This window comes from Staurois parvus, unplaced genomic scaffold (genome assembly GCF_062004578.1).
Source record: "Staurois parvus isolate SC_StPar_1 unplaced genomic scaffold, SC_StPar_1.0 ptg000634l, whole genome shotgun sequence".
In the NCBI taxonomy this organism is placed as follows: domain Eukaryota; kingdom Metazoa; phylum Chordata; class Amphibia; order Anura; family Ranidae; genus Staurois; species Staurois parvus.
The window spans coordinates 6,019,112-6,044,004 of record NW_028318430.1 but is presented as its reverse complement, the minus strand read 5'-3'; the positions used below and the strand labels follow the sequence as shown (position 1 = coordinate 6,044,004).

General features: G+C 39.6%; 1 protein-coding gene across 2 annotated transcripts in view; it reads left to right on the top strand.

The window, feature by feature from the left end:
• SLC9A7 (solute carrier family 9 member A7) overlaps positions 1–22,699 on the top strand; it is a 106,788-nt gene extending 84,089 nt beyond the window's left edge. For both annotated transcript variants that reach the window (XM_089693514.1, XM_089693515.1), the window contains 4 exons: positions 10,265–10,328; positions 11,186–11,268; positions 13,601–13,706; positions 15,405–22,699. In XM_089693514.1, the coding sequence (XP_089549640.1) occupies positions 10,265–10,328; positions 11,186–11,268; positions 13,601–13,706; positions 15,405–15,650 (499 nt within the window). In that variant the 3' untranslated portion in view covers positions 15,651–22,699. The remainder of the gene's footprint in view (positions 1–10,264; positions 10,329–11,185; positions 11,269–13,600; positions 13,707–15,404) is intronic.
• The last annotated feature ends 2,194 nt before the right edge of the window (positions 22,700–24,893 follow it).

Below are 24,893 nucleotides of genomic sequence, written 5' to 3'. Positions count from 1 at the left end.
GACCATTGGTGCAGTTCAAGAGAGCTGCCTAAATCTTTCTTCCATTATGAAATGTACTGTGAGGTGTGTTCAGAGTCTGCCTTCAAAAGAGAGTCATAAATCGAAGAGATTGTGTCTTTGGTTAAAGGATTGTGGGGACATGGTCAAAATGGGTGAGGATTAGAGGGGAGTCTGTATGTTTTAATATACATTGTACATAGTTTGGGAGTTTTTTCAATTTGGAAAGAGCAAAATATCTCAGATGAGGAGGTATATTGTATGGATTGTAATGAGAAAGAGCTGAGTGTTCCTTGCACAGTGGTTTAGTCATACAATCTGAAAAGGTATGTTTTGGTCTTCCACAGGAATCTGAGCGGTTTTACATATCCCAGGAGAAAAAAAAAGTTATTAATTATGGTTTCAAGAGGTGTGTGGGAAGAGGGCAATTTGCTTGAATATTTAAGTAATCCCAGGTTTTGCATTTATTGAACATTTCAGGCACCATGCCTGGTTGGGCACTGAAGTGAAAGTTTCTGTGTAGAGCCTAACAATTATCAGAGACTTCAAAACATATGGAAAGGAGCATTAGTTGTGTAACATGTAGTCATTGAAACAGTCAATATTTAGTACTAATGACATACTAGCAGTATACAGAAAGCGGATGACCCTTGTGAATGTTCCCAATTCAAGGGTGGGTGGTTGGTTGCAGGGAAGAAATAAAGGGATTTGTGGGGGGATAGGGAAAAGTGGATGGTGTTTTTAGGAGTCTGTGATGCTGTGCAGTTGCAACATGTAGGAGGAGAGAAAAGGAAAGCAATGAAAAATAGGGGGGGGGGGGGGAGCATTGGCAAGGTTGAATACCAGGATTTTGGAGAGTGTTTATGGGCCAGGTCAGTTAAGTATTTGCACAAATCTGGGGGGGTCCATAGGACCGTATTGTGGGGAGGTAGTGTAAAAAAAATAAACAGTTGTACCTGTCACCAGAGGTCCGGTGTTGGGACCTCCCGAGCTGCGAATAAGTGAGAAAAATCACAGCACTCCATACCAGTTAAGAAGTCCCTTGCAGTAGTAGTGAGACTGCCAGCAGACCGAGCCTGAAACTTTCTATCAGGGAGAAATGTTGGGTGAGTCAATATAGGGGTCAGTGTAGAGAGATATCTGCTACTGTCCACTACAGCAAAATATCTCGCTAGCTCCCACAATGTGGCTCCTATGAGCAGGTGTTTCTGTAGAGAGAGGGTAGTAAGCTGACCTGATCATGGAAGTCCCGTCAAGGGAACTAAAGAATTGTCCTGTTCAAGTGAGATCCATAGTTTTAAATGCCCCATGTTTGTGCCAATTATTAATTCTAGTAATATGAGAGGCTGTATATTTTGCATCAGGATCTGGTAAACCCATCCCTCCCCTATCTTTCGATAGTAACCTATGTTTTATTAGTGACAAAACAACGCGTAGCAAAAGCTTGGAAACAGCTATTTGCTTATTTTGCGGACATTCCTCGACCCGTCGCCACCAGTTTCATTGATGAGAAACTTACCAATGTTCTTCTAGACACACATAAGAAATTCTGTACATACAATATACTCGTCCTTTGATGTGCATAGCAAGTTACTCACATCTGTAGACTCCGGAGTCTCAAGGCTGCCCCCCCAAAACGCAAACACACAAACCTCTTACTCTTTTTCTACCCTCTTCTGAGAACTTCTCATACCTCCCTATTGCAGAGGTTCTTTTTTTCTCTTTATCTTCATCTTGAAGCGGCCTCAGTTTTTTGCTTGGATTTAGCAGCATATACTAGTTAGTTTTGTTAGCGGTCTGAACCCTTGCAAGATAACTACAGACCACTATTCATCTTCTTTGCTCATCATCAGCTTATCATACAGAACATCTACAGATTCTTGCCATGGTCAAACATAGACTCATGCCATTGACAACTACAATTCTGAAAACAGTAGTACATTGCTTATATCCACGTTACTTCATGTTACTATTTGTTCTTTGAAATACTTCAGTAAAATGTATTGAAAGTGAAGTTGTGTCATATTAACCTTAAGAACACTGGCTGAACTGAATGTAAGATATGAAAGGGTATGTGGATAAGGGAGCATTCAAAAGGGGTATAGTAGTTTGAGGCAAGCAATGTCAACTCTTGATCTGTGGAAGAAATACCAAATATCTTGATAGAAGCCTCAAAGATGACACCAAAGTGTTGTACAGTTAGCTGCACGCAGGGTCTTACAGAAAGGTGAGAGATAAATCCTCAAATAGATGAGTCTTCCCATCGGAAAGGGAAATATTTTTGGGGTTCTGAACGTGTGTACTGGTGAGCGTAATGTTTAGGACCATTTATGTCCGAATCATTGACCCCTAAACTTGCGATGGCTGGGAAGTAATTGAGAATTTTGAGAGTTTTTTTTAGTTTGGACACCCCTGTCTCATGCCTGTACAGATGGGGAGGAGTCTATGGAAAGGAAAAGGAGACAGAAGAGTAAATACAGTGCATCCAGAAAGTATTCACAGCGCTTAACCTTTGCCACATTTTATTATGTTACAGCCTTATTATAAAATGGATTAATTTCATTTTTTTCCTCAACATTCTACACAGAATACCCCATAATGACAAAGTGAAAGAGGTTTGTTTTGAAATCTTTACAATTTATTAAAAATAAAAAATGAAAAAACCACATGTACATAATAATTCACAGCCTTTGCTCAATACTTTGTTGAAGCACCTTTAGCACCAATTACAGCCTCAAGTTGTTTTAAGTATGATGCTACAAGCTTGGCACACCTATTTTTGGGCAATTTCTCCCATTCTTCTTTGCAGTACCTCTCAAGCACCATCAGTTTGGATGGGGAGAGTCGGTGCACAGCCATTCAGATCTCTCCAGAGATGTTGAATCGGGTTCAAGTCTGGGCTCTGGCTAAGCCACCTCAGGACATTCACAGAGTTGTCCTGTTGAAAGATGAATCGTCACCCCAGTCTAAGGTCCAGAGCGCTCTGAAGCAGGTTTTCATCAAGGATGTCTATACATTGCTGCATTCATCTTTCCTTCGATCCTGACTAGTCTCCCAGTTCCTGCCGCTGAAAAACATCCTCACAGCATGATGCTGACACCAGCCTGTGTCACTGTAGGGATGGTATTGGCCAGGTGGTGATCGGTGCCTGGTTTCCTCCAGACATGAGGCTTGGCATTCAAGCCAAAGAGTTCAATCTTTGTTTCATCAGACCAGAGAGTTTTGTTTCTCGTGGTCTGAGAGTCCCTCAGGTGCCTTTTGGCAAACTCCAGGCGGGCTGCCATTTGCCTTTTACTGAGGAGTGACTTTCGTCTGGCCACTCTATCATACAGGCCTAATTGGTGAAGTGCTACAGAGATGGTTGTTCTTCTGGAAGTTCTCTTCTCTCCACAGAGAAACACTGGCGCTCTTTCAGAGTGACCATCGGGTGCTTGGTTACCTCCCAGGCTAAGGCCCTTCTCCCTTGATCGCTCATTTTGTCCAGGCAGCCCGCTCTAGGAAGATTCCAGGTGGTTACAAACTTCTTACATTTACAGATGATGGAGGCCACTGTGCTCATTGGGACCTTCAATGCTGCAGATATTTTTCTGTACCCTTCCCCAGATCAGTGCCTTGATACAATCCTGTCTCGGTGGTCTACGGACAATTACTTGGACTTCATGGCTTGGTTTCTGCTCTGACGTGCACTGTTAACTGTGGGACCTTATATAGACAGGTTTATGTCTTTCCTAATCATGTCCAATCAACTAAATTTCCCACAGGTGGACTCCAATCAACTTGTGGAAACATCTCAAGGATGATCAGTGGGAACAGGATGCACCAGAGCTCAATTTTGAGTGTCATGGCAAAGGCTGTGAATACTTATGTACATGTGTTTTTTTTTTTTGGTTTTGTTTTTTTTTTCACATTGTCATTATGGGGTATTGTTTGTAGAATGCTGAGGAAAAAAAATAAATTAATTCATTTTGGAATAAGGCTGTAACATACAGTGGGGCAAAAAAGTATTTAGTCAGCCACCAATTGTGCAAGTTCTCCCACTTACAAAGATGAGCGAGGTCTGTAATTGGCATCATAGGTAGACTTCAACTATGAGAGACAAAATGAGAAAAAAAATCCAGACAATCACATTGGCTGATTTGGAAAGAATTTATTTGCAAATTATGGTGGAAAATAAGTATTTGGTCACCTACAAACAACCAAGATTTCTGGCTCTCACAGACCTGTACCTTCTTCTTTAAGAGGCTCCTCTGTCCTGCACTCATTACCTGTATCAATGGCACCTGTTTGAACTTGTTATCAGTATAAAAGACACCTGTCCACAACCTCAAACAGTCACACTCCAAACTCCACTATGGTGAAGATCAATGAGCTGTCGAAGGACACCAGAAACAAAATTGTAGACCTGCACCAGGCTGGGAAGACTGAATCTGCAATAGGCAAGCAGCTTGGTGTGAACAAATCAACTGTGGGAGCAATAATTAGAAAATGGAAGACATACAAGACCACTGATAATCTCCCTCGATCTGGGGCTCCATGCAAGATCTCACCCCATGGGGTCAAAATTATCACAAGAACGGTGAGCAAAAATCCCAGGACCATACGGGGGGACCTAGTGAATGACCTGCAGCGAGCTGGGACCAACATAACAAAGGCTACCATCAGTAACACACTACGCCGCCTGGGACTCAGATCCTGCAGTGTCCCCCTGCTTAAGCCAGTACATTTCCGGGCCCATCTGAAGTTTGCTAGAGAGCATTTGAATGATCCAGAAGAGGATTGGGAGAATGTCATATGGTCAGATGAAACCAAAATAGAACTGTTTGGTAGAAACACAACTCGTCGTGTTTGGAGGAGAGAGAATGCTGAGTTGCATCCGAAGAACACCATACCTACTGTGAAGCATGGGGGTGGCAACATCATGCTTTGGGGCTGTTTCTCCGCAAAGGGACCAGGACGACTGATTCACGATACATGGCCCCATTCATTCTGTCCTGTACATGGGATTTTGAGTGCAAACCTCCTTCCATCAGCAAGGGAATTGAAGATGAAACGTGGCTGGGTCTTCCAACATGACAATGATCCCAAACATACCTCCCGGGCAACGTAGGAGTGGCTTCGTAAGAAGCATTTCAAGGTCCTGGAGTGGCCTAGCCAGTCTCCAGATCTCAACCCCATAACCCCAAACAAAATGTCTGAGACCTTAACAAGATGGCTGTCATGTACAGCTTCCATGTCTCTATTGTGCGCAATTGTTACGGGGGGGGGGGGGGGGGGTCTGGATTTCTAGATCAAGGTTATCGGTTTTCTCCTTATGTCCCTTAAGCATTGTAGTCATGCCATCCATTCTACTTTAATTTCACAGAACAGGTAGTCCGTTTATTTGGTTGCGTCCAAGACCTTCTGTGGTTTGACATGGAATTTAACCAGCAGAGAGGATAGACTCTTATGTTCCCTCTACAACCATATAAAGAACAGGAGCAATTTTTGTCTAGGGACTGATCCATGTTGCTTAGAGTGCTGGTGCTGGTCTTGCTGTGGGCTGGGCGTCGTTTTGTGGGATTTGCTGGACAAGGTCTCTTTTTCCCAAGGACTTGCCTGTGTAGCATTTTGAACTTTGGTTAATCAGGCCCAAAGTCTGCAACGGTGAGTATGTGAAGTAGTGGTGGATGTATAGCACTTGTTTGGAACCTTAATTTCTCATGAATGGTCTTGACCATCACTCAGGTCTACGCATACACAATTTCCAAAAATTATCTTTCTGTTTCACCCCGCAGCCATTCCTGATTTTCTAAAACTGGAAAAAAAAAAAATCTGATTTCTCTGCCTTTATTCCATGCTAGCAATACTGCATTTGTATGTATATATCTGTTCTGATTCAATAGGTCAGCTCTCTGTTCGCCATATCTTTTTAATTTCTTAGCGTAGTAGGGTGAAGTTTCTTTCTTCAACTCTCCATAATTCATTTGGGATTGGGACAGGCATGCACAATGTGATAACACGACTGTTTCGCCAATTGTACTAGAGCCCCGCACCAAAATTTTTTTCCTTGCGACGCAAGGATGCTGCACATCTAAAATCATGCTGAGGCAGGGTGGAATAATGTCAGACCCTCCTACTTTTATTAAATACACTTCCATGTACTGCCATAGTACCTACACAACAAAAGCCCCTAGAGTTAACAAAAATGTTTGTAATGTGTAATTGACCAGGAGGTGATTTTTCTTTTTTTTTTCTTTTCGAAACAAAAACGGAGTATCACTTTATCAAGGAGTGGGAAACTAAAGTGCTGTTTCCTAACTAGATGCACTTGGCTGGAGTTTAGCTGTTCCAGCTTTGGCTAGACTCCATGATATGCCCTTCAAATCACATAAACTCCCCTCCAATAGCTCAACAATGGAAGCTCTGTGATGAGATCAAGGCTCGCTTGTTTCATCGTGTCTTAGCCAGTAGTTTCAAATGAAAGTAAAGACAAATTGAAATGGGCTGTGTCATTCTGCAGCTGCCATGGTAGAATAATAGACCAATTCCATTCACTCCCTGATAAAAAAAACAAAACAAATTACCTTTTCTCTTTCTGGAAATAGCTGCTGCTGACATCATACATTTCATTCAGTGACAACAACGCTAAAGTAAACATCGTGTGTTGAATGACACTGGCAACGTTAGAGATTTATCAAACCTTCTTTAGCTACGAATGTGTGCTACAAAAAGGAGATTTAGAGTATCCTGTTGCAGGTCAGTGCAACAAAAATATTTTCAATGTGTTTAAAAGAAATAAAAAATTCATGGAAGCAAAAGAAATATTTACAGCACATAGGCTGTGTATTTGCAGCGCACTGATGTGCAACTGATCTCACCATCATGATGTAGGTGGAAATGAATGTGTATTCATTTTATTTGGTCACAACCCCTTGTACTATTACTTTTTATGTACATATATTTTCAGGCCGGCACACATGGCCAAGGGCAGTTTCTGTATAAAGGAGAAGTAGGGCCAAAGCTTTAGGCCCTACTTCTCTTATTGATCACAGTGCACTTAGTTCTGCACTCCTGTGACCCGTTTTCAGTCGACTTTGGGCTAAAGCCTGCTATTGGTTGATGTCACTCAGCCTGTCCAGGCTCTGGAAAGATCCCGACTTTAGTCTTGGGATCCACCCAGATTCCAGATCAGCAGCTGGTTCAGCCTCTCAGCATGCCACTGTGAGTCTGAGCCAACCTCTCCTGCCCCCTCCACAGTCCGGTGCTCCAGTGAGCTCTGGAAGGGCAGAGCAAAGAGCCAGAGACTGACAATCATCAGCTCTCTGCTCACTGAAGACAGAACTGCGCTATCAGTGGTCTTTGAGTGTTCATTTCTCGGTCTCAGGCGGTGGGGGACAGATGCAGCATCAGACCCCTTTTTTTTTTTTTTTTGCCAAACTTCTCATTTACTACAGCCAATCTCCATATTTTTAACCCCAGAGAAACCCATGAGATTTTACAGTATTGGGGAACCTTTATTAAAAACAATTTGCTGTGGGCAAATGATAAAAATGCTTCTTGTATAGGTGGTCAGTAATAAGAATAGCACCCTTACAGGTCAGAATGCCACTTTTACAGACAGCTAAAAAGATCACTGCAATGGAGCTGAAACTATGTAGGCATCATCAAATGGGAAATTGCCTACAGCTCAAGGAGCCCTAAACTTCAAAGGCCATACAGAATATGTTTTGACCCAAAGTTTTCTCTCAAGCAATCAAATTTCACATGCTATTTAATTTGATATTTTACCACGGAAGACAAAATCACAATTAAAGCAACAGAGAAAGATATCCATAAACTGCATATTTGTTTTGATAGTTAATATTGTCCTTCATTTAACAATTTCTCTGTAGCCTTTGCAGCTTTTAGAAGGTAGTTCTTCACCTACTTTACCTTTTGTTAGATACTATTCACTGCCTCTACCTGAGATTAGATACATTGGGCAGCCAAGTTAAGAAGTCTTGCCTCTATAAACGAGCTATGCACACAAAAAAAAAGACTTGCCTGTCCAACAATCCTACAGTTCTGTAAGCAGCCACTGCTCTGCCACTACATGGTCAGTGCCACCCTCTTCTTCTGATATCATCAAGGGGCCACCTGTCACATCCCTGCACTGTGGCGTATCATCAGGGAGGTGGCTGTAAAAAAAAGCCTACCCCCCAGATAGGTCAGCACAAGAACAGTAGATTACCCCACTGCCTCATGAGTGCAGGCAATCAATATGTCTTTCTTGTCTATGTGAGGAACCAGAAACCCCGATTATGTGAGAGAAGGGGAATGAGAGAAATTGGGAAGAGAGGGTGAAGGTTCACTATAAAGTTACTTTGGACCATTGAAATACAGCTGGTACAGATCTGCAAACATGCCACAGCTTCTTAACAGCAGCAGACACAAAATCCTTTCTGGAGATACAGTCAGGTCCATAAATATTGGGACATCGACTCACAGCTTTAATTTGAGGGTATTTACATCCAAATCAGGTGAACGGTGTAGGAATTACAACAGTTTGCATATGTGCCTCCCACTTTTTAAGGGACCAAAAGTAATGGGACAGAATAATAATCATAAATCAAACTTTCACTTTTTAATACTTGGTTGCAAATCCTTTGCAGTCAATTACAGCCTGAAGTCTGGAACGCATAGACATTACCAGATGCTGGGTTTCAGTTCAGTTCTTCAGTTCCTGCTTGTTAAAATGTTAGAATTGTGTTGATGTCCCAATATTTATGGACTTGACTGTATCTGTCCTGGTTGCCATTTACCCAAGTAGAAGATGCACAGACGTTTCATAATCCGGATTTCTGTTTTAGCAGAAGTTTTTAATACAATGCAATGAACCAAGATTTAGGTCATGAGCATGAATGAGTGTATATTACAACAAAGGGAGTGGAGCTCCTCTCATTCTGAAGCAAAGAATGCAGATATGAAGGTTGATGAAGCTTCCCAAGGAAGGGTTCATAAATGCACAGCATCAGACCGTAATGAAAGATTTATAGACATAAGTAGTCCTCTATCAGCCAAAAGGCAGGTGTCACCATGTAGGTGGGAGCCCTCATACTAGCATTTTGGTGAGGCACTATAGGCAGTGATTAGAAAACTAAACAGAGAGGAAAGTAAGAACAAAGAGGGAAAAGAATCTAAAAGAAGAGAGTGAAAGGGGAGGGAAGTCGGAATAGGAGGTGTGAGTGTTCCATGATGTCCGACCTGTGGCATTGTCCCACTAGCTCATAGCAGGCGGCCAAAGTGAAAGAAGGCTGACGTCAGACAACACTGATAATTCCATGATGAACAAATATGACCATGGGGTGGTTTTTTTTTGCTTTTGTTTATTTTTTTCCCCCTGAATTCGCACCCATTAAATCAGACTGCTGCAGTTTTGGGGGTGCATGAGTGTTTGTAATATTCCTCCTTTTGGCCTTAAGGAAACCTGTACTGAAACATACATAAGTTGTCATTGTTGATCTCTTCTTTAAAAATGATAGATGCCTTGATATTTCATTGATCCACAGGCTTGCAGCACTGTGAGTTGCTGACTTGGAATATGTCTAAGGAGTTCTGAGCTTACTAGCTACATGGTTGTTGAAGATCAGCGACTCAAAATATTGAGCCCAGAAACAGTCAGGCAACTGGCATTTTCAGAAGGATGTTTGTAATGGCAGCATCCATAATTGCAGTAAAGGTTTTCTTTAACCAGTTTAGTGCTTTCTTAAGTTTTACATTTTTAAACTGTTTTACGGCTTTTAAAGCATTTGTCTCTTTATATCGTTCCACAGTTATTGAACCTTTGTGAAAATAAAGATTGAAGAAAGTTGTAGTAATCCAATAGTAATAGTGTCATCAGAATTGTAAAGATGAAATATTTTTGAGCAAAAACTAAATATACTAGAACACTATACCTGTCCTGGCAACTTGAAAATTGGTACTATACAGTAATATCTGAAACCTTAAAGAATGCTGTACCTCTGCCTGTTCAGGAAAGAGAATTGTATGTATGATACTACAGAAAAAAAGGTGCTAGTAGATTATGGGAGGACACCCTACTGAATTTTCTTACTAAACTTGGCAGCCTATTTAACTATCAGTGCATCACACCTTCTGTCTTGCATATGCTTACTAACTGTAGTCATGCCCCTTTCAAAACTAATAACACAGTGCAGTGTTTTATATTTGTCCAAAATGGCAGTTTGTATTGTATTAATGAGCATGAAGATATATAATCAGTAAATTATCTGAATTGTTTGTATTACAGGGTAGGTGTTGATCCAGATCAAGACCCACCTCCAACTAATGACAGCTTTCAAGTACTGCATGGAGTAAGTACCTAAATACATAATTTTTATTTCACTGTAAATTAAGACATTCCCAGAGGGTTTGTTAATATCTGCATTTATGTTAATACTGTATGCACTGAATGTAAAGTTTTAGCTTTAAATCAGAATGAAACCCTGGAACATACATATTGCGGCCTCAAATTTTCAAATCCATCCATTCACAATTTGGGCTGTATATGGCTGGAGGTGAAGGAAAAATTCAACCTCTTCAGGGAAGCCTACCCCACCTAACTGCCAATCTCCTCCTGTCTTCCTACCACTCAATCCCCCACAGCTATTTCCTCCTGTACCACTATCCACTCTCTCCTAGATTGTAAGCTCCAAGGAGCAGGGCCCTCGAACCCCTCGTGTATCGCACTGTATTGTTGTTGTACTGTCTCATGTATTGTCTCCCATTGTAATATACAGCGCTGAGCGAACTGTTGGCGCTATATAAATACTGTATAATAATAATAAATTTGAAGTTATTGCCACAACAGGAATAGAAGGGGCATTTGTATCAGTGACAACTGATTAAGAGGTGATTTCTATGTTAGAGAGATTTTATCCTCATTTTTGCTGTGTGTATGGGACACATATACTTTAACCTTATAGAGAGCACAAGCTTGACTATAAATTGTCAAAACATTAGTGTGTGGCCTTTATTGTGACCTTGCTATTTTAATTGAAAGTTTGGCAGGTGATAAGGCTCATTTCATTGAAGAAAAAAAAAAAAGAAAAGGGCAATTCATGAAAAGTTTGACTGTTGGTTCGGCATTCAAGATAGGACTGTTTACTATCTGTTGCCACTGAAATGCTTAGACATGATTTTCACAATTTGTATTTTATGGTACTTGTAGGATGCTGGAGAATCCGTTGGAGAGAGTCGCACGCGGCAGGAGAGTGCCTGGGTATTTCGGATCTGGTATACTTTTGATCACAAGTATCTTTTTTGTGTCAGTTATGCTGCGTCAGTTTTTTTTTTCAGTTTTTTTGTTTTTTTTAATGGACGTAGTATATACCTTTAGAGCAGGGGTGGGCAACTGTGTCCCTCCAGCTGTTGTAGAACTAAAAGTCCCATGAGGCATTGCAAAACTGACAGTTACAAGCATGACTCCCAAAGGCAGAGGCATGATGGGACTTGTAGTTCACCAACAGCTGGAGGACCACAGTTGCCCACCCCTGCCTTAGAGTCATGTCCGAGGTCTTTTGTTCATTTGAACTAACACTTCCATTTTTAAGACAAGCTTTAAAATCATTCAGTTTTTCTCAGTCCAAAAAGTACTGATACAAAAAGCGTTCTAAAACTTTGTATATAAGTACTGCTTGGACCAAGAAGAAATGAACACCCTGAAAGCCTAAACTTTAAATATCAGTGCAAATAAAGAAATCTCACAGACCGTGCTCAATAGTCTTCGTTGCAAATGCACTAATATGGCTACAATCACCTGAAGCGGTGTAAATTTTAAACAAATGTCCTCTTCATCTGGCCCCAGCTTTGTTCATGCGTTGCTCTTCCACCTGATGTTCAAACATTGTCAATTGTTGTTTATCATTATCACATACCCCTTCACATTCCTCTTCCAAGCATTTTTAGCTTTTCAGCTATCATTTCCCTGCTTGTTATTCTGTGCTTTCTATTTCCTTCTCAGTTATACTTTTTCTTCCTTGCTTTTCATCCCGCCTTGGCTTCCCAGCTTCTCCATCTTAGCTGTTAGTCTCCCTGCATATAATCCTTTTTCTGTCTTCTCCCTGCATCTCAAGCTTCCTTCTGCACCATTCCTACTAGCTGAGTTTGTTTTAAAGGAGCTGACAGTCTAAAGCCGACCATACATGGATCAAAATTCAGCTGATTCATTGGGAACCAGACACATTTTTGATTCCTGTATGGGCATGGTGGTTGTTCACAAGTCTTTCACAGGTTTTTGCTACTTGATCTGTAGCTGGGAGTGCTAATCAATGTAGTCTGAAGATGGAAAAGCCTTCCTGCTGAGTACAATAGCTCAGCGGAAGGATTCCCCCATTCACCTCAGATATGTGGCTGGGGCAATCAAGTCAGTTTTAGTTCAAATTGCTGGTTGAATGAAAAAACTGATTCATGCATGGGTTACTTAAAGTGGTTGTAAACCTCAGACATGGAAGTATGAAGAAAGCATATCCCTCTATAGTGTGTACTTGACTTAATTAAGAGCACGAAGTGTAATTTCTGTATGCTGCTTCGTTCCACTGCTATCACCATGAGTCACTTCTTAGAAGTTTTCCTGACACCAAGAGAAAAAAGGTAATGGGAGGGAACTCCAGCTGATTGATTGTCTCAGCTCTGTTCCTGTGTGCTGTGTGAAAAGGGAAAGGGTGGTCCCATCCCTCCTATCAGCTCTCAGAGCTCTCCTCACTGAGCTCTGCAGTGTGTGACTTCAGCTTTCTTCCCCTTTTTATCTGACAGCAAGGCAAGCTTTATAAATTCTGTACTTTGAACTGATGTACAGGACAGATGCTTGCAGATAATAAGGTACAACTAATGTAGGATGATTTCTTTCATATCTGTGTATCCTCTGAGACCAGTCACTTCGCTTTGTATATGTAAGGGTTTACAACTTCTTTAAGTTTCACAGGTTTTGCAGTGATCCAATTACAGTGGCTCTCAGAGCACTGTGGCTGGCCAGTGTACATTAAACCTAACAATGTGATAAAAATGCTTGTGGTCTGTCATGTTATGGCCCTTACCAGTTTTACTGGCAATAAATAAACACACATTTGTGTAAATTTCATAAATGGCAGTCATATCTCCTTACACTGTAGTTTATCAATGAACAGTCCAAGAGGAAAAAAAAAAGTTGCTCTGTTAAAGCCTAAATTTTGCTAAAAGTAAAAACCGAAAAATCGGAACAAAGGACATAACTTACAGTATGATGTGTTCCTTGTGATAATTCTTCTCCTTTTCTTTACTGCCAAATCTGCTGTTCATAGAAGCTGTACTACAGCTTGTATAAATGACACAGGATCTATAAATGGGGGATGGGTGGATGATTGACAGCTCCGCCCCTTCATTCAGAGATCTCACCTCGTACTAACTGTAAGTTATGACCCTTGTGTTGATTTTACTGGTTTTATTTTTCACCAAACTTAGGTTTTACCTAGATTGCTTTAGCAGCTCACTGAATGTATTTGCTTGTTGCCCAGGATTGCTTTTTATATACATATACTTGAAATGGATCATTACTTAACTATATAACTCTGTATAAAATATGTCAGTTTTTCCTTAACGTCCAAAAAAGTTATCTGAAGCCTATGCTGACACACAGTGGTCCTCCATTAACTACAACACTGCCCAGCTGGTGTGGCTTGATTGCCAGATGTTTTACCAGCCCACAAGTATATAATGTGAGTATATTACCCAATTTTCATTCATTGCTTTTCACCCCACTCTCTTCTAATATTTATTAGGGCCCTTTCATACTGATGCACTTTTGTTCAGCTTAAAGAGGTTTGTCAGTCTGAAAAAAAATTAAAAGCAGCTATAAATACTGTAGCTGCTGACTTTAAATAAAAAGACACTTCTCTTTCAAAGGATACAGCATTGTCCTCACCCAGGCCGGTTCTTCACCCATCTTCAAGTTCCCGACACTGCCATGTTTACGGCAGGAAACGTGCTGTGACTCCTTGGGGCTTCACATCTGGCTCTCCACTGTACATGCATGAGTCAAGCTGTGCTTTGTGAATGGACCCGCAGCCTCCTGGGTCTTGACGTGTTTCAGGAGGTAGCGGGCGGGGGGGGGGGGGGGAAGCTGCACTTCCACTGGTGGGAAAAAAACCTCCAAAAATGGGAGAAGTGAATTTCTCGGCCCTTATTCGCTCTTCATGCATTACGATTTACTTACAATGGAAGGTGACTTTTTAGTGCACTTTTGAAAAATTGCACAAAAGATACAGCTTGCAGGACTTTTCAAAGCGCAGCACACCTGCAGTGTGAACAGCTACATAGGATTTAATGGGGAAAAGTTTTCATGCACTTTTGTCACCCTGGAAAAGTGTGACAAAATGCACCAGCGTGAAAGGGGCCTATTAATTTGGTATTCAACTATCTGTGCATTTTTTTTGTATATGAGATTCTTCTCATGAGTTGGGCTAGATACTGCATGTTAAATTGGCGGTTTGGGGATACATGTGGATATCTTACACTTTCCATTCTGTCTTTAGCTAATTTAAAGCAAACCTGTTGAGTAACTAAAGGTAGTTAAACTAATATTAGAAACTGAAAACATGTATTTTAGATATCTATTGAAACTACTCAGGAATTCTGTGCAATTTTCAGCTTTGTTTTATTTATAGCCAAAACATATTTTTCTAGTTTTGTATAAAGTGTGGAAGGTTTACAATATCTATCAGGTTTCTATTGCTGACCTTGTCCTAGCAGGTGAGATTGGCTGTCATTTGTTTTCAAATGACTGCTGTCGCCAGGCCAGAAAATGATGGGAAATCCAGAATTTCACATAAAGCAACAATTGCTGACGGGGAAAATATTTCAATGGGGACACCTGTTCTAGTTTTAGGAGAGCCATTAGGGTCTAATATATAGAAAAGTCCTATAAAAACATCCAAAGCATTTCACGGGCAACACCGCTCTCCCTTCATCTGAGCTTAATCCAGGATAAAGCTTGGATAGTCTCAGAAAACAAGGATTTCATAGATCTATATTAGAACCAGTTCTAAATGCCTGTCCTGGAGAATCAACTTGACAGCAGTTGCTGAGCAACAATGGAGCCCATTATGGTTACTGCCAGGTTGGACATTCTTATTAGTCAGTTATAAGGGAGCTAAATGTAAGGTATTTCCAGCAAAGAATGTGGAGAAGGCAGTGTTTGGTACTTGGACTTTACATGCATATTTCAAATAACGTGAATTGTCGCTCAGGTAAATTCTTTGTACGTTTTGTGTACACACTTGATTAATGATAGTGATTCTATACACTAACATGGGCACCATAAAACATTGTCTGCCTGCTACCTAAAGATGCTGTACATAATCTCTATTTAAATTAGTAGAAATTGACTGACATATGCATCCATGTTTTCAATGTAGAATCCAGAACAGCTGAGAGAAGATGATGCAGATTTCATTCTTAATGATGGTGACCTTACATTGACTTATGGAGACACCACCATCACAGCTAATGGGTCTTCAGGGTCTCACACAGCCACCACAAGCTTAGATGGCAGAAGAACAAAAAGCAGTTCAGAAGAAGCACTGGAACGTGAACTTGGAGGAGACTATGAAATTACCAATAGAGGAACACGGCTAGTATTTCCTCTTGAAGAAAATGCATGACCTAGAGAGGAAATAGCTATGAATGCAATATGACCAAGTATGGTACCGGAGCATCTCAGGCCCCAGTGTGGTGAAGAGTTGGGTGCAGTTCACACACTAGAAACATAACCATTCTTGTGGTACTGAAAGCGGAAATTTAAATGAGGACTTTCTTTTTCTTATCAAATGCAATTTTTTTTTTTTGTTTTTGTTTTCGGTTTTTAGGTATGGCACACAAATTGCACACATAACTTTGCTGCGGCCTTCTTCTTGCTTGTTCCCGTGTGTCCTAGTGAAAAGATAACCCAAATTTTGTTATCATGTACTGAACAATGAGGGAAATGTGACTGACTGCTTTACCCTCTGCTGTTGATGCAACAACTTTTTATTTGTAGCAAGGAGCAACCTCTTTTGGAAAGTGCCTGCTGTTTAAAGAACAAATGGTGATATTATGGCATCTGGAAGAAGTGTTAATCCATTTTTTACCATTCCTGTAAAGCATAATATATAGATGCCGAAATGCATGACAAGGACAGTTTATTTAATAGGAGTATTTTTTTTTTTTTTAATTTTGTAAATTTGGGTTAATGTGCGTTCAGTGAGTAAGCATGGCTGCTATTGTGACTTTGTGGTTCGCTGATATAATAATAGACTTTCATGTTTGTCTTAGGCTATAAAACATACAATGTACATTTACATGTTTAGTGTTACTCTTTCGTTACAGCACTGATTCCCTCCAGCAAAAAGATACTACATAGGCTGTTTGCTGACCTCTTGGGCACGTCAGATTGTCATTCCATTTGCTGTGCTGTCTGCTGGGAAGTTATACATTTTTAAATCTACGTAAAAATTGACTATACTGTATTCAAAGTATGTGTCTGGTTTTAAAGCAACCTCCAAGACTGTACTTTGTAAAGAGAGTTTGTGCTGACCAATATGCTTTATAGCTGGAATAGAACAGAACATGAACAAAGTACAAGTTTATACTTCAGAACTGAAAGTGCGGCACAATTTCTTGTGCTTGCTGCTTTGTATGCCTTTAACCGCATTTCCCATTTATTTGTCTAGAATTCTACGCAATGCAACACTCAGTGCGTGCATGTGCTTTTGACATTCATTTTGGGTGTTTCAGAATAACAAGTGTGTAAATGAAATCTTTTATGGATATAATTCCATATATTTAAAGATCTGCTTTTGATAAATTAATCCAAAGCAGGGTGAGAGTGAAAAACATGCTGAAGCTTTCAATTGGAATGCTACCTCTAGTCATACATTGTCTTAGTGTAGAGACCTGTGGGGAAATTTTCCTATCAAACAATAACAAGCATATTGTTCAATAAAAATAGATAACCTATTTTACTGCTTTACTCAGTGTGGACATATTCCAAATTGCATTCTACATAAAAACATACAACCTTTATGTCATTTCTTGCCCTTAAAATGTAATGACACCACCCCAGTCATACACAGGCAAGCGTCAACTAATTAAGGTGGAAATTGATTACTACTGCTCAGAAAACTGTTACGCAGTGAGAACTACATGCACCATGCAGATAATGCATACTGAATGGTGATTTTAATGTGTCAGTTTAAGGGCCTGTGTTGCAAGGATTTTGTTTGCTTCAAACAGGTTTTACATTCCCATGCAAGTCTACAGGAATACAAACCATGCTTAAAAGAGAAGTGCAGGAATGTTTATCATTGATTTATTTTTTTTACTTACCTAGATGGCTGCAGCCTCAATCTGAAGCCGCAGCTGTCGCCTGCTGGTGCTGACCGTGCACTCCTCTCTGAATGGTATGGTGTGTATTAATTAAAGGGATGTCACGTGACATGCTGTGGTTTAGCTCTGCCCCTGAACCAGGCAAATGCTGCTGTGAAAAAACAATGATCATGTGACCTAGTAAGCAGTACAAAGTTTAGCTAAATGGGGAGCATGTGCACTGATGGCAGCGCTGCAGAGGCTCTAAGGGCCTCCATATTGTTGCCACCAGGAACAAGAAACCACATGTACTGCAAGATCACAAAATATTTCCCATTATTGGAAAGAGTTATATTAAAAATGAAGGATACAGATAGGTAAAATATGTAGCTCAGTAGGTTTTAAGTGTTTTATTTATTTAGGATTAAGGATCACTTTACTGCACAATTGCCTAAGGATTCCATATCACCAAACTAAAACTGCATTTTGCTTGTTAGCTCAAAACTGGAAGCTCTGACTGGCTCTAGGCGTTATTGTTAGATGAGCTCAAATGTTCAGAAGAATCTAGTGTTGGTGTCACACAAAATACATATTATACGGTATATCATAACCAACAAAAAAGGGTGTTCAGCTCCATTGACAAAAAGCTGAAAGTACAGATAAAGTGAATCTTTGGACAGATGTTGTTTAGTTCTGGCATTAAAAACCTTACAGGGGTTATAACATTTACTATATAAAAGTGACGCCTGGTACTTTGTTCTCACACAAATGGTTGTGATCATCCGCTAACAAGCCACTGATCACATCCACAAAATCTATAAAATCTTTAAATGTGGCTGCTCCTGTACCCAGCTTATATGTGTTTATGGCTGCTGATCACATCCAACTCTCCAGCCTGTGTCTGCATCTTGTGCTCCAGTCCCTGTCCATCACCAGCTTTTGCCCACTCCTCTGAGCTGTGTGGTGCCTGTGGGTATTTGTTTCTGGCAGTAAAGGCACCATCGCTTCATTTGCACTGCTTCAGAAAATTCATAAAGGTTTGCTGGCAAGGTGCGTTGCTGTGCCATTAAAAATTCATGGCGCTGCAGCTCCCCAAATTGCAAATTATGGGTTACCAACACACAGATGTCTAAGATGCCTCAGGGTTTTGGGCTCAAGTTGCTTTCCTTCAAAAGTTAACAGTGCAGTTTTATCTTTTAGATTTAGTTTGAAATTCAGAAGTTCAGTTGTGTTATTTTAGTGCATTTTTAAAAATGCAGATTTGCTAAACAATTGTGTGACTGGGATGAACAAAATTGGTAGAATCCTTTCAATTCTGCAGGTTCTTTGCTTTGAGAAAATAAATGGTTTGGGGGACTTTTACTAACTTTGCTATTTTTTCACATTATTTGCTACTTTTTCAAATATTGTTGAGCCATTTAAGGTGAAAAAAGGGAGGCAGGGCCAAGTAGCAAAATGGTTAAAGACCAGCCTTGCATCTCAACACATCACATTAAATTAACTGATTGTCTATTAAAGTGTTATTAAACCCAAAAGAAAACATACATTATATTGTACTTAACCAAGTCTTAGCTGTGATGGCTGCGTTCATATATATATATATATTTTTTTAGGATTGCTTTCTTCTATTTTCACCTGGTGATCCAGCCAGTAAGTCTGCTGCTTTTCAATAGAACAAGCTTTCCTGTAGAATGTATCAGTTACAGAGATGAGACAAACCATTTACCACTAGCAGGGGAGCTTACAATTACCAACATTTTATCTAAAACCTTTATTCCAAAAGAAAAAAAACCTGCTGTAACTGCTTATAAAGTATTAGCTGGAGTTTGGCTTCAATTTGTTAGTGTATTTAAATCTGCTAATACATCTAACACTCCATTTCCAGACTGACAATGCTGCTGTCCAAAGATGCCTCCTATGCTCCTTCATCCAGATCACCAGGTGAAAACAGAGGGAAAAGCCTAAGAAAGGAATACTGATGTAGCCACTACATCTGCATGCATTTTTTGGGGGGTTTAATACTGCTTAAGGAGTCTGAAATAAATGACTGTTGACTGCAGCAAGCAGATTTCAATCAGTGCAGCTTTGTAAATGAAAGCAGAATTCTGACTAGTTTGTGGAATATACAGTTTTCAGACATGAGCATATTAGTAAAGGTACAGTATGTACATTTACATCTTTTGGACACTTCTTATATTTAATCAGAGTAGGGTCTAATTTTCCTACAACCTGACTGTACCTCTATAAGTAAAAATATTGATCAGTCTAGTATCAGTAAAGTGCATCTAAAGGTTTTAGATACACAATGAAATAAGTGTACTGTATGTAAGGTGCCATTGTTGACTTTTCCTTCTGAAAATGCTAGCTGCCTGGCTGTGTCAGGCTTTATTGGTCTCTAGTATCCAGGATTTCTGATGTCATTCTTTCCAATTTGTATGCCTGTCTCAGGTCACTGACATAGAAGATAATGAATCTGAGACAGCCAGGCAATTTTTATTTTCAGAAGGTGGTCAGCAATAGCAGCTCTTACAGAGCAGGTTTCCTCTTTGTTGACCTGTAAGCAAACTCGCTTAGCAAACGCTACCTGTCTGTAATAATGTTAGATTATTTGTCTGTGGATGTGTGTGTGTGAAACATGCAAAAAGATCAGAGATAAACTGAAGATTCACAAATGACTTCCCCTTTGGAGATAACAAGTTGTTCCCACATAAAATGTCTTTTTGATATAAATAAATGTTTTAATCAGTCTTAATTCTTTCAGAAAATTTGTTCAAATGACTGAAGTCTAGAACAGTGGTCTCTAAACTTTGACCCAGAGGCAACATGTGGTGCTTTGCTTGCCTTTTATCTGGCCCCTGGTGCACTATTTCACCAAGTGACACCAATGATGTAGCACCATTTCCCATATTAACAACATTAGTGGGGTACTATTCTTCCCATTGAGACCAACAATAGGGCACTATTCCTCCCAATAAATCCAATGATGGGACACTAATGCCAAGGCATTTTCTATTCCCACTGGATACAGTCAGGCCCCCTAATGGCTGAAGGACAGTAAACGGTACCTGTGCCAAGAAAGTTTGGAGAGTTGTGATCTAGAATATTAAAAAATACAAATATTCTGGATCCTCTGCTGCATATAAAAAAAGATACATACATACATACATACTTACTTTCTATTAGCATTGCACAATGTATGAGATCTGTTCAGCTGGCTGAAGACCGCTCATACAGTTTATTTCTAGCAGTTCCTTGCGGTGCATCCAGATTGCTCTAGAGTCTACGATCAAAGTACAGAAAGCAGCATTAAAGTGTGTGAGAACATCTCCTCAAGACCCCATTATTCCTGTTGTGGGCACACTATGAGTATGATCTATCTCTGCAATTAACAAAATTGATACAAGGAGCTTACAATCCATATAAAGTCTAATAAGTGCAAATCTTCAACAGTAATATGAACATTGTTCTATTAAGCACAGTCCTTATATCACAAGACCCCATTATTCTAGTGTTGGGTTTACATATTCTAAAAGTACTGATAAAGACTTTATTCATATTGCACCCAACACTTCATATTCCTGATATATGCCTGCTGTGCCATGTACTTGTATGAAAAAGTCTCCTGTTCTCTTTGTATTGCTTCCTTTGTCTGACATCCCTGGTGTTCCTGCCAGGCATGAGAGCACAGCATGGTCAGTTCTCTAGCTGTGTTGAGAACTTGGTCTGCTCTCCTCCAATGATCAGACGTCTGCTGACACCCCTCCCCCCCTGCACAGCCATTCACTGTTTCTCCTCCCCCCAGTTACTTATGCAGCTGATAACAGAATGTACAGTATGCGACCACTTGTAAAAAGAGGGGAAAGGTATTTATAATGTTTTTATATAGCTATACAAGTTTTAAACTGATTTGTTGTACAAGGTGAGGGTTTACCTTTACTTCAACAAAGCTGATACCAGGAGGTTACAAACAGACTCCATAACTGTGTACGATCTAATAATGAGTGCAAAAACTTCAACAGACATGTATGTCATTATGTTAAATTCACCCTTACATCACTGGCTTGTAGTATTAACAAATATGTATATTTAGTAAGCAATAATTCCCCATTTCATTTGTGTTATGTACTTGTCATGTTTTGATATTTTCACTGATTCCGCATTTATGATGTAATATGCACTTTATTGTATATATGTTGGGGCTAGTATTAAGAAAATTTAACAACCTGGCTGAATAAATTGCTGAAATATGATTTCCATCTGTGTATTTACGTGGCCTGCCTGTATTCCTTGACTATATTAAAAAGGTGCAAACAATATCAATCACCATTTACCGTAAATACAGTACTCTATAAGTCAAAGTATTAGCTTCCATTAAATGTGATGTGTATTATGTTAAAATTGCATTGATCTGGATAAAGATGATGCCTTAAAGCGGTATTAAACCCAAAAGCAAACACTTCTTGTATTGCAGCTTACCAATTCTTAGATGTGATGGCTGCAGTAGTTTTCTTTTCTAGGCATTCCTTTATTTTCACCTGGTGATCCTGCCAGTAAATCTGTTGTTTTTTTTTTCAAAAGAACAAGCTGTCCTGCAGATGTAGAAGTTGGAGGGTTGAAATAAACCAATTAACACTGATAGGGCTGCTTAAAATGTTTAGCTTTTATTTATGTAACACCTTTATCCCAAAAGGAAAAAGAAAACTGTTGCTGTAACAGCCTAGAAAAGTGTTAGCTGGAGTTTGACTTCAACTAGTTAATGTATCTAAATCTGCTAGTACAGCTAATCCCCAGACTGACAATGCTGCTGACCAAACGTGTCTCTGTTGCTCCTTCATCCAGACTGCAGGCACTCCAGTACAAGAGGTGTATTTCTGGCCAAATCAGCAGGTGAAAACAGAGGGAAGAAAGTCTAAAAAATGAAACTAATACAGCCACTGCATCTAAGGATTGGAAAGCTGCAATATATTCATTTTTGGTTCTGGGTTTATCACTACTTTAACTGTAAGTTGTATAGTTTGTTTCCATCATAATATTTCATGCTTTCTGCTCCGTGTTAGGACATGGTATGCAATAGACCATCTCATTTGTATTTTACAACTTGTTTGACTGTTAAGTGTAAAATATTTAGTTTTATTTCCTGATTGTTCACTGTAGAGGAAACCATTTTTTTTTCTAACACTTTAACATCTATGAGCAGTTTGAAAAAAAAAAAAAAAAGTCACAGATGTGGTGAACCGTCTAAATAAAAATGACATCTTCACCCCTAAAAGGCAGTGTGAATATTTGTTGACTTGATGTCTTCTTGGTAGCATTTCCCTTTTATTATTCATCTGTATTATCAGTGCATAAATAAATCACTTTTATATTAGGATGACTTCATATTCTCTTAGCAACCTCTTGGCAATTGCTTATTGCTCCACCTGACCTAAACACAAAATATGCCCTTTAGCTTCAAAGTTGTATGTTAAGTACAGTCTTATGATTACGACACCATGAGCTGAAACAATGTCAAAAATATGTACAAATTTTAAATCAATCTCACAAAATGAATACAATGAAAACACATAATAGTTTCCCTTTAAAGCAGTCTTTTGACAAAGGTGGCATAAAGCATTGTATATTGTCCATTTTGTATTGGATGAAGTTTTGTAAATGTCTTAAGTGACCATAGATCGTAATAAATATACATTTAAAAAGTGGAATCTAATCTCTAGGTTTAATGCTCTGATCAGCATGTAGTACTTTAGACACTCATACCAATCTATATACAAGAGACCAGTTAGGCTAAGATGCTAATCTGGCCAAACACCTAGATTTTTTACATTTTGTAGATTAGTCCAGTTGCTATTACTAACTGTTAGTCCTCCTGCACACTGGACGTTTTTACAGCTGCTGTTTTTGACTTTTGACATTTTTTTTCTACAGCCAGTAAACTCCCCAGCATGTTATCTTATGTGTCCATGCACACATAGACTGTAATCAACGTTTTTTGGCAGGGACATTTTTTGGCTGGAAAAAAAAACAGGACTTGTTGGTTTCTAGAGGTGTTTTTTAGCTATAAAAATGCTCTAATGCTGAAAAATGTGGTAAATTGCAGCAGACCAGTGTTTCTGGATTTTTTTTTTTTTGGTAAAAAAAACCCCCTAAAACCCACGAATGCAAAAAAATGCAGCTTAATGCTAACACAAAAATGCTTAAAACGCCCCTTGTGCATGGAGCCTTAGTCCTCATGCACACTGGATGTTTTTACAGCTGCTGGTTTTGGCTTTTAATGTTTTTTTTCTACAGCCAGTAAACTCCCCAGCATGTTATCTTATGGGTCCATGCACACAGCCTGTAATCAATGTTTTTTTTGGCTGGAAAAAAAAATAGGACTAGTGGGTTTCCAGAGGAGTTTTTAGCTGTAAAAACACTCTAACACTGAAAAACGCTGCAAACCGGTGTTTTTGGACTTTTGTTGACCAAAAAACATTTTTTTGGATAAATAAAAAAAACCGCAAACGCTGAAAAACGTGGGAAAACGCGAATGCAAAAACACAAAAAAAAAACCTGAAAAACTCTCACATTTTTATCGTGACTTTACACAGCTAATGTTACCAGCATTATCAAAACGTCCACTGTGCATGAAGCCTTAATTTTTAAAAGGGAATAATTTTTTAAAAGACCGTGTCATTTTCAGGATAAATTCATTTACTGAACGTTAACATGGACAATTACATGCTTTTTGCATGGAAGACAGTGCAACTTTTTTGTGTTTATTAAAGAAGCTTTTACTCCTCTATGAAATACACTGCTTAAAAAAAATTAAAGGAACACTTTGAAAACGCATCAGATTTCAATGGGGAAAAAATACCATGCTGGTTATGTATACTGCTATGGACTGGGTAATGTGTTAGGAGTGTAAGGACGCCCCATCGTTTGATGGAAATTAAAATTATCAGCCTACAGAGAAATGAATTCAAAGACACCCGGAAAATCAAAGTGAAAAAATGATGGATAAGCCAGAATAGGTACAAGTGCATGAAAGAGAAGTTGTCACACACCCCGCCTTGTGTACCACCTCTGTCAGCCCAGGTAGAAACCGTTGAGCTGTGGCAGGATCTGCACCGGGCACTAGAGACACACTGTACCTAGGAAAGCGAGCCAAAAGCAGCCTGTGCTAGGCCCCCTGGTGCCTAATGGAGCGGGAGTCTGGTAGAGGAGGACTGCCTGTACCCCCTTTTTGGCAGTGCATAAGCGTATGAGTGACTTCATCCCAGCCCAGCCAAACAAAATGACCGAAGACGCCGAAGAAGACCACTACAATGCATGGAAGAAAATGGCACCACAGTACACTGATGAACAAAAGGTGCATACTAACATACAGTTGTGTTCAAAGTAATAGCAGTCAGACATCACTAACCTGATCAATCACTGTTTTTGGTAGAAATTATATTTCTACATGGCAAATAATTTACTAACAGGTGTAGTAGAGTAATAGAAATCCAACAATCATGACATGCATGCTGCTGATTCTGTGTAATTGAATCACTAATTGAAAGGGGCATGTTCAAAATAATAGC